Genomic DNA, 10353 nt, shown 5'->3' with positions numbered 1-10353 from the left:
AATTTGATTGTATGGTGAGTGTGTTCACAATCAGCTCCTTTGTAATTATGCTTCAGAGTTATTTTTTTATTATTTTTTTTAATAGAATAGCTACTGCTAGTTGATCTTTTATTAAAAAATAAAAATAGAAAACCTAGTGCATGGCCGGAGACGACAACATGTTAACAGTTTTGCTTTATGAGAGAACTCTTTCTATTTGATTAACAATTAAATTTTAAAAATTTTATAAAATTTAATAATAACTTTATTATTATGTTTATTAGCTTAATAAATTTAGTAATAAAATTAATAATAAATTTAATAATTAGAATAACATAAAAAGTGGGTATATAAAGAATATTAGATGTAATATTTGAGTTATTAGATCTTTTACATCAAAACATACTATTTGTAAATTTTAAATTTATACATTTTTTAATTAAATATAAAATATTATAATACAATATTTTTATTTTTATTTAATTAAATATCATATTTAATTATGTTATATTTTTAAAACTAAATATTTATAGTAATGTTATAACCTGCCTTTAAAATTTGAGGCAAACATGCTCGATATTTCGGAAAAACATATCGCTCCATCCATTAATGCGTTTTAGGGGGCGCTTGGTTGGATGTAATTCTAAATGCAGTGGATTTCTAGTTACAATGTAATTAGAAATACTTGGTTTTCAAAATACAGTGCAGTCAAATCTTATATTTGGTTGGAAGTAACTGAAATTACTGTATTATAAAATTTTATATTTGTTTGAAAAGATTTGTAAATCTGTAATTGAAAAATGCATGTGTATATGTGTGTTTATATGCATATATGCATATATGTATACGAGTATATATATGTATAAATATATGTATATATGTGTATATATGCATATATGTATATGAGTATATATATCTGTATAAGTACATATATATGTGTATATATGTATATACATATACGTATATAAGTATATATATGTGTATAAGTATATGTACATATATGTATATACATATTCATATATACATATGTGTATGTGCATATATACATATACATATATGGGTATATATATATATATGTATATGTGTAAAAATATGTATATGAGTATATATATATATGTATATATGTATGTGTATGTATATATATGTATATGAATATATATGTATAAGTGTATATATATGTATAAGTATATGTATATATACACATATGTAAATGAGTGTGTATATGTATATGTGTAAAAATACATGTATATGTTTATATAAATATATATATAAATGTATATGTATGAGTATGTGTATGTGTATGTGTATGTGTATATATGCATGTATGTATGTATATACATTGGTTTTCAACTCCCGGGATTTGGTTTTAGGCCCAATTTGGGCGTAAAACCAAATAAACCAAAAAAGCTATTGTAATATAATCCCAGTTACATCAGAGTTTGCAAATACACTCAAACAAACTATGAATTTCATAAAGTAAAGTATTTGGTTTTACAAATACACCCAAACAAAATGCATCCGTTCCATTATTTTGGTGGCCCCCATCAAATATTAATAAGAATATTTTGTATAAAAGATAATATATATATATATATATATATTGACAAAATGAGTAAACCACACGCTACATGTTTGTATAGTAAAATTTTTTCCCCCTCATTCTACACAAATGCGCGTTAGTCTTAGATCTCGCCCCATACAAAGGACTGTAATTAAGCTTTGAAGCTTTTGGCTTTTAATTTTATTTTTATTCATGTGAAAAAGTAAAACACAAAATAATTAATTCAGATTTTTATAAAATTTATAAATTAAATTTTAACTATGAGAAGTAGATTTTATTTTTATGAGGACATATTAATAATTACTCACTTTTTTTAGAGGCAGATAGAAGAACCGGATTTTTTTTTTAACCTGGCTCCATAAATAATTTTTTTTTTTTAAAAATCATGTCAGTTTTAGAGCCGGTTTAAAACAATCACATGAAAAAGTTAGATTTCATTCACGATGCTTCTGTCCTTCTTCGTTTACTCGAGTTGTGGCCTTGAGGCATCGCCCTAATCGTGGCCATTCTTCATTTGCTTGAGCGGAAACCCCAAGGAGAGGAGATATCAGATGGCGGTTTAGAGGGTTCGATGGAGGTTTTAAAAACTCCATCTAACCCCCATTTTCCAACCCTCCAAATTGGAGGGTTTGAGAGGTTTTGAATAGAAATTATTTTTGTGTTGACCAAAATGCCCTTGGTCATTTACAAAAATTCCAACATATTAATTAATATAAAGAAATATTAATTAATTAATTAATATAACAATTAATTATAAACTATAAAGGATGTATGTGTGTGTATATATGCATATATGCATACATATATATATGTATATGTGTGTAAAAATACCTATGTATATTTATATAAATATATATGTGTATATGTATGTGTGCATTATGCATATGTGTAAGTGTATATGTATATATTTCTGTATATATATATATATATGTATGCCTGTGTGTATGTGTATACATATATAATTTTGTATATGTATATATGTATATATATGTATATGTATATGTATATGTATGTGTATGTGTATGTATATTTGATGTTTATGTGTATACATATATATATTTTTTGATGTGGTATTTGAAGTTACCACTTCAAAACAAACATTACTGTAATTGTAAATTAACTTTTGTCTTTCAACATAAGGGTAATTTGGTAATATTACTATAAAACCTTACCTCCAATTACCTTCAAACTAAACACAATAAGGTTTCAAAACCTCTATTTACCTTACCTTGCCCCAAGAAAGGAAGGGTTTAATAACTTCCTTTTACCTCCCATTACTTTACTTTACCTTACTTTACAAAACCTCCCGAAACCTTCATCCAAGCAGAGCCTTAAGCGCCACGACTCTCTCTCTCATCCCCCTCCCTCTCCTCACCGCAAGTTCGACTCTCACTGAAACCCTAACCCTAATCCCTGACCCAGCTTCTCCTCAGGAGATAGTGGCTGGTCTTCAGCGATGATGAGATTTAAACTGATCTCTTAAACCAAACCTCTTCTCTCACCCTTAACAATTGCGACGATGAAGACAATGACAATGATGAGACCAAAACCCTTAACTTCCCCCTCTTTCACCGACTCATTGGATGTCATTAATCTTAGAAAGGAGGTGGAGAAATTGACTGTCAAGGATGGCTTCGCCATGGTGAAGAGTTCCGACGACCTGTGCTCCGATTTCTGGTGATCCATTGCGGAGATGATTGTGGAGAAGAAGATGTACAAGCCTGCGATCTCGAAGCGCTCTTGCATTGCCTTCTTTCTCTCAACTCTCGCCATCACCACCGTGCCATTAGGGATGCCAATTGTACCCTACCCAACGGGTATATCCGTACCCGTACCCGGTCAAAGAGGGTAATACCCTCTTTGACCGGGTACGGGTACGGGTAAGGGTATGCCCCTACCCTACCCGTACCCTTACCCTTACCCTTACCCGTTGAAGAGGGTACGGGTAAAACCCGTACCCGTACCATTACCCTCTCATATAGTCATATATATATATACATATATATATAATTTTTTATTAAACTAAACATTTACCCATAATTTACTCAATATCTATTTTCATAGTGATTAATTTGAAAGTAATACTTCAAATTTTCTCTTAATATATTATTTTAAATTTTATTTAATTTTTATATTTATATTTGATAATATTATCAAAATTGAATTTTGGATATATTAAGAATCATTATTAAATTAAAAAAATAAACATTATAAAACAATTATAAGAAAATAATGTTATAATAATTTATTCTATAAATTATAAGAACATCCCAAAAAATAATATACTAATAAAAAATCAATTGGATATAACTTATGAGAATTACTTATAATGCTTTTTATATTCAAAATCTTACTAGACATTTATAAAATTTGAAGCTATATAAAATATAAATAGTAGATGGATGAAAAAAATTTAAAAACAAAAAAACCAAAGATAGTTAAATATAAATAAAACAAAAGGTAAACTTAACATTAAGTCCTAAATAGACGTCATTTTTATGTGATTATATAATTTAAAATAAACAAATATATATCAACTTGTAATTTTGAATTTATGGACATGTGTTTAAAGATTGTAATGTAATGTATAATTAATTAATTATTATTATTTATATTTATATTTATATTTATATTTAATTCTATAATTTGAACAACGGGTAAGCGGGTACCCTGCGGGTATACCCGTACCCTGTAGGTAAGGGTAAGGGTATGATTTTTTTACCCTGAAGGGTACGGGTAAGAGTACGGGTATGGAGTAAGGATTACGCATACGGGTAAGGATTTTGGCATACCCTACCCATACCCTACCCGTTGCCATCCCTACATGCCATCATCTCCGCCTTCTCCGAGATTTGGGACGCTCTCTTTCCGGCCATCATTGTTGACGAGCAACACCCTCGAGGTTTACTGTTCTTCCCTCATCTTTGCTCATATATTCTCATAATTCTATAAAAATATTATGTTTTACTAAAAATAAAATATTATATATCCTCCTAAAAAATTATATATATGTCATTAACCCTTCAACAACATTGATATTAATATTATTAAAAAAACAAAAACAAAACTTCCATTTTTCCTTGCATCACAAAGGCATATTTGTGTTAATATTGGTGTTTTAGTGGGGGTTTATAGATATTTACTTGAGGTAGTGGTTTATTTATTCATTGACAGTATGATCATACTCACAAATGATTTTATGCTAATATGATTTTAAATTAGTGTGTTGTTCCATATTTGCTCACTAGAATATGCAATTGATAGTATGATCATTGTAAACCATTGACCATGAAATCTGAATTGTTTGATTATTATAATCAAGTTGGTAGGTCTTCCATTAATGAACACTTGCTGTTTATTTTTGTTCTACTCAGGATGAGTTACAAGCCCTTGATGGAGTTCAACCTATTACTAGATGCTGCCACGAGTATGGCTTATAACACAATTCACCAATGTATTTGGAATTTAATTTAATTTAATTTAATTAGAAAGATTGAGATATGTCTGTTCTATCACTACATGCTTTAAAAGGTGAGATCATGAGGATCATGTTTAGAAAATAATTGCCATGGTCATAGTGTGATATATTAGCAACTTGCATTACTTCTTGCAATAGTTTGTATATATCTTCTTGCTATGTTGGTGCCAAATGATATATAAAAGACATTGAAATTCAAAATCCAAAAGTTGTTTATTTTTCATAAATAAAACTTTGTGTGAAAACAAAAGTTTGTGATTTTGGTAGAGCAAATGCCTTGTTGGATGTCTTCATTGCCAAGCTTGTGAAGTAATTTGGAATTTTAGATTGAGTTTAGAATTATGAGTTTATTCTTGATATTACAGTAAAGATTGAAAAAGTAACTCCTCACTCAACATAGATTAATTATTAAGCAGCACACACACACACAATGAATTAAGGGGGCGTTTGGATCATGGATTGAGGGCTTGGGAATGGGAATCTCATTCCCAAACCCTTGTTTGGTAACCAGGAAAGGCATGGGTTGCCTTCATGCATGGGAAAAAGATTACTCCCAGGAGAGGCATCCTATTCCACCCAAAAATAGGGGGAGAAGTATGCCTTAGTTATAAAATTACTAATTTACCCCTAGCATATATAATTACATATTTATATATTTAGCTTTACTTATTAAATAATTTAATTAAATTATTTTGGGAAATTAAAATTAAAATCAATAAAAGAAATTAACTTAATTAAACATATTTAATGATATTAACTAATTTAATAAATATACAATAGTTAAATAAATTATTAAGATTAATTATATAATTATAATATATTGAAATATATATTTATATTACAAATAATTAATAATAAATAATGCTAAATATTTACCATTAAACATAATCCATTATTTTATATAATATCATACCATTTATCTACAAGGGTATTGATGTAATTTTACTACATCCTACCTTTTTACTTTTTTTATTCCCAATCCTTATTCCTTCAATCCAAATACATTATTTCCATTCCCCTTATTCTCATTCCCATTGCTCTCCTTTTCCTATTCCCCCTATTCACATTCCTATTCCGCAATCCAAACGGACCTGTGATCTTTAAGACGGGTCTCATCACATTAACAAATCAATCTTTTCAAGAGTTTAATCAAGTTCATGGGTTCTTGGGTAAAAGCCATCACCTCTCGTTTTAGAAAGGCTTGCAATTTCTCCAACCTACCAACAGAGAATTCTCAGATAGGTATATCAATTTCTAGCACTCATACATGCTAGCTGTATATATATACTCAAATATATATATATATATATATATATATATATATATATAAGTGCATGTTAATGTGAAGCAGATAATGATCATTAGGGGATGAAGCTCCATTGTGAGGTGATGGCATGCGCTTACGAGGATGTTCATGTTATGTGGTCGATCCTGGATAAATCAAAGTCGACCAATAAATTTTATAAACTAAAAGACGCCAGACTACAGAGGTTGGTATCCATTTCTTCCTAGATAGACGAATTTATCCAGGTTATTATAAACCTGGATGAATTCATTAAGGATTTTTAGTGTGGCAATTAAATTATGATTTGCTTGTATTTTTTTATAGAGCTTTCAAAGTGATTTTTTTCAAAGATGAGCACAGCAAGAAACATGTCTGATTTGAATTTTTAGATTTTGTTCATTGGTGCTCTGGTTCTTCGGTTTGGTTTGATACACATTTTAAATTATTGATGTATATTCTTTGGTGATGTGTATGTTGTGGGCTAATTTATTAAAATATTGTATCTTTTAAAATTATTTCCCAAAATGCGTATTTCTGTAATTATTTATAGAAATGCGCATTTTATATTTTATATTATTTTTTTAAATTAATGGTCCCACTGTATTTTTTTAATATTTAAATTTTATTTCTTAAAAAACATAGCTCTCATTATTTTTTTAATATTAAGTTTTTATTTTTTTAAAAGCTGCTGGTCTCGGTAATTTTTTAAATTATTAAAATTTTACATCCAAGCCCTTATAATTTTCATTAATTTTTCTTATAACTTATTTTTTCTCACTTCTACTATGTTATTTCTACTTTCACTAATTGTAACCGACTGTTTATAATTTTAAAAAATAATTTTAATATTTTTTTGTAAATATTAATAAAAATGCATATTTCCGTAAATACTTACAGAAATACTAAAAAAAGCAAAAACACAAGAGGAAGCTTATATGAAAGTCAACAGGTCAACATGGATAAAAAAAAAACATACCTGAGTCCATTGATCAAAATTGAGTAACTAGCAACAGTAGTGGAAGATTGTTCTTTCGTCAAGAGTCCCTGCGGCCCTTGGTCGGTGTTCCTCTCGACCAAGGTTGTCTCTTTCATTCGTTATGATAAGAATATGAATTTTGCTAGATTTAATATAAAAAATAAAATAACTTTGCAAAAAAATAAAAATAAAAAAACTACAATGACAAAAATTTTAAAGAAGAGTTCTACTCTATATTGATAATTTTTTCCTTATAGAAATACTTGTGTGTTTTAGAAAAGGAACTTTGAGGGTTTATATAGGTCTCCACCTAACAAATGGATGGTTAAGATTAATTTCATCCAATGGCTCTCATGAATGGGGTAGGTGCCACATGCCACCAATAATTCATCGGAACAACCCCTTTATTATAAAAAAATATTAAAATTATTTATTTAAATTATTAACAGTCGGTAACAATTAGTAAAAGTAGAAATAACATAGTAGAAGTGAGAAAAAATAAGTTATAAGAAAAATTAATAAAAATTATAAGTGCTTGGATGTAAAATTTTAATAATTTTAAAAACTACCGGGACCCGCAGCTTTTAAAAAAAATAAAAACTTAATATTAAAAAAATAACCAGGCCCTCTTTTTTTTAAAAAAAATAAAATTTAAATATTAAAAAAATACAGTGGGACCGTTAATTTACAAAAAATAATAAAAAATTATAGAATGCGCATTTCCGTAAATAATTACGGAAATACACATTTTGAGAAAAAATTTAAAAAAATACAATATTTTAATAAATTAGCCGTATGTTGTGTTATCTAAAGCCCTTCTTCCTTGTTATTTGCGTTGTTTCTTCATTTTAAAGTTTGTTGTTATGCTGCATGATATAGAATTGCTGTGGAGATGTTTTTCATCCTTCAATCTCTATACTTGTGTGTGCTGCTGCATTTTCTTCCATTGTATTTTTGTAGCTACTAGTGTTACAATGACTTCAGTTGGTCTGGCATTATGAGTGAATTAGGTGGTTACAAATTTAGTCTTATAAGCTCAAGGAATTTCTGAGGATCCAACTTATTGATGCATCAGTCTTATGAACATGACTTGTTCAAAATTGTTTTTGTTCTTAAAGAAGCTTACTGGGGGCATATTGAGTTCTAAATCCTTGAGAACCAGACAAAAGCATCATCATTTATGGAAATGATTGGAATGTACAAGATGGCTGCAAAGGTTAGTAGCCATTTCTTCACTACTATCTTATGCCCTTTTTGTTGGTGCATTGTAGAGTGCTTCCGTTTTTGTGAGCATTTAGTTTTTGAGAGTTTAATTCAACATTAATATCAAGATTTTTTTTATATGGTTTTGTTTTGTTATGCAGCTAATTGTTTTTTTGCAATAAAAAAATTAAATATGATAGAAATATTCTTTTTGCCTCAAGGCCGTCACGTCTCAACGAAGATCATTATGAATGTGAACCTCTGCTTGGAAAGGCTGGGATGGAGTAAAAATTGCCTCAAGTCCATTGATGTAGTTGGCCTGGGCTCAGATTCTTTATTTATACAACAAAACTTCAACTAATTAACTCTTTTCTCTTATAAATGATTAACCATCATTATCTCTGTTTTTTTATGTATATGAATTCCATTTTTTCTTATGGTGGGCACTTTCCGTGTGCATTGTATATGTGGAACAACTATTCTTAATCCTTTTAGATAAAACTATTATATGTAAAGAAGTCTTGAAAAAACTGGTAAAATGGTTATCTTTAAATGAGTCTGAAAAAATATTTGAGTCATCAGGAAGAAGTTACAACTAGGGAGAATGTGCGCTCAAACTCTCCACTGCTTTGAACTCTCTCCACCCTGGCTTTGAACTCTCTCCACTGCTTTGAAGCTTTGCTCTCAACTCCGTAGCTCCCCTCTTGCCATGGCAAGCGGGGACCGGTATTCGGTCAATCCTCCTCCTTCTTTGCAGCCCAAATCCTGGGCACAAATCGCTTCCGCCCTCCGACAATCAACTGACAAATCTCCTTTACACAATGTCAACATCCTCAATAAACTCAAAGAAACCACATCTGACTTCGTCTAAATTCATGGTGATGCCATGAGCGGAGCCAGAATGAAGTTTCAACATGCACTTTACTGGAAATTTTGGGCAAACCTCCTCCTTTCGCTGAAGTCAAAACAGACCTTCTTGCCAAATAGAGTGCTTTTGGAGAAGTCACGATCTCCGATCTCCCTAACGGGTTTCTCCTAATCAGGTGTTCCTCTCAGGAGGCTATGCAGCATCTCCTGCTTGACGGACCCTGGTCCGTCAACGGCATCATTCTCCAGCAATCTCCGTGGAAACCCTTCTTCGAACCCACCTTCGCCAAGCTCAGCATTGCAGCTATATGGTTGCAACTCCATAATCTTCCCGTGGAGTTCTGGGATGGCGAAACTTTGGAGACCATTGCTAACCAGTTTGGAACTTTGCTCAAGGTTGATGATTTTACAACTTCTTTTAGTAGGTCCAAATATGCCCGAATCTGTGTCGAGATCGATCTATCCAAACCGCTTAGTCGTGGCTTCTGGATCAGTGACGATCTACACAGGGTGTTTGTTGTTGTACAGTATGAACGTTTGCCGATGTTCTACTATTCATGTAGAATGATCGGTCACGGTAGCAATTCCTGCCTACAATCTATGAAGTCTGGTGCTGCTAAAACCAACTTGCCCCAGCCAACGTGGCGGGTTGGGTCTGGTTCTAGCCCAGTATCGAATGATTAGGATCAATGCATGGATGATGATGAACCTCCTCTAGACCGCCCCTCGTCGGAAAGCATGGAAAAAAGAGTGCAAAATACTCCAGATTCCAACTACGGCCCCTGGTTACTGGTTTCTCGCCGGCGTGGTAGCACCCATGGCCGTGGAGGTGGCACACGTGCCACTCACATGATCCACAGTGCCGCAGCCGAGCAGAGTCCCGAAGTAGTCTTGTCTCATGGTATTGACATGCGTAACATACGTGGTGAGAGGAGAGTCTGTTCCTAGTGGGCGGCTATCTCCTTCTCTTATCACGTCCCCTGTTGGCGTTGTCACTGAACAAT

General features: G+C 31.2%; 1 protein-coding gene across 1 annotated transcript; it reads left to right on the top strand.

Moving 5' to 3' along the window:
• Positions 1 to 9544: 9544 nt before the first annotated feature.
• Positions 9545 to 10033, top strand: LOC120272143 (uncharacterized protein At4g02000-like). Its single transcript, XM_039278903.1, has one exon. The coding sequence runs from the start codon at positions 9545 to 9547 to the stop codon at positions 10031 to 10033; it is 489 nt and encodes a 162-aa protein (XP_039134837.1).
• The last annotated feature ends 320 nt before the right edge of the window (positions 10034 to 10353 follow it).

The sequence above is a fragment of the Dioscorea cayenensis genome, chromosome 2 (genome assembly GCF_009730915.1).
Source record: "Dioscorea cayenensis subsp. rotundata cultivar TDr96_F1 chromosome 2, TDr96_F1_v2_PseudoChromosome.rev07_lg8_w22 25.fasta, whole genome shotgun sequence".
In the NCBI taxonomy this organism is placed as follows: Eukaryota; Viridiplantae; Streptophyta; class Magnoliopsida; order Dioscoreales; family Dioscoreaceae; genus Dioscorea; species Dioscorea cayenensis.
Note: the sequence above shows the minus strand (reverse complement) of the source record. Positions and strands in the feature narration are given on the sequence as shown.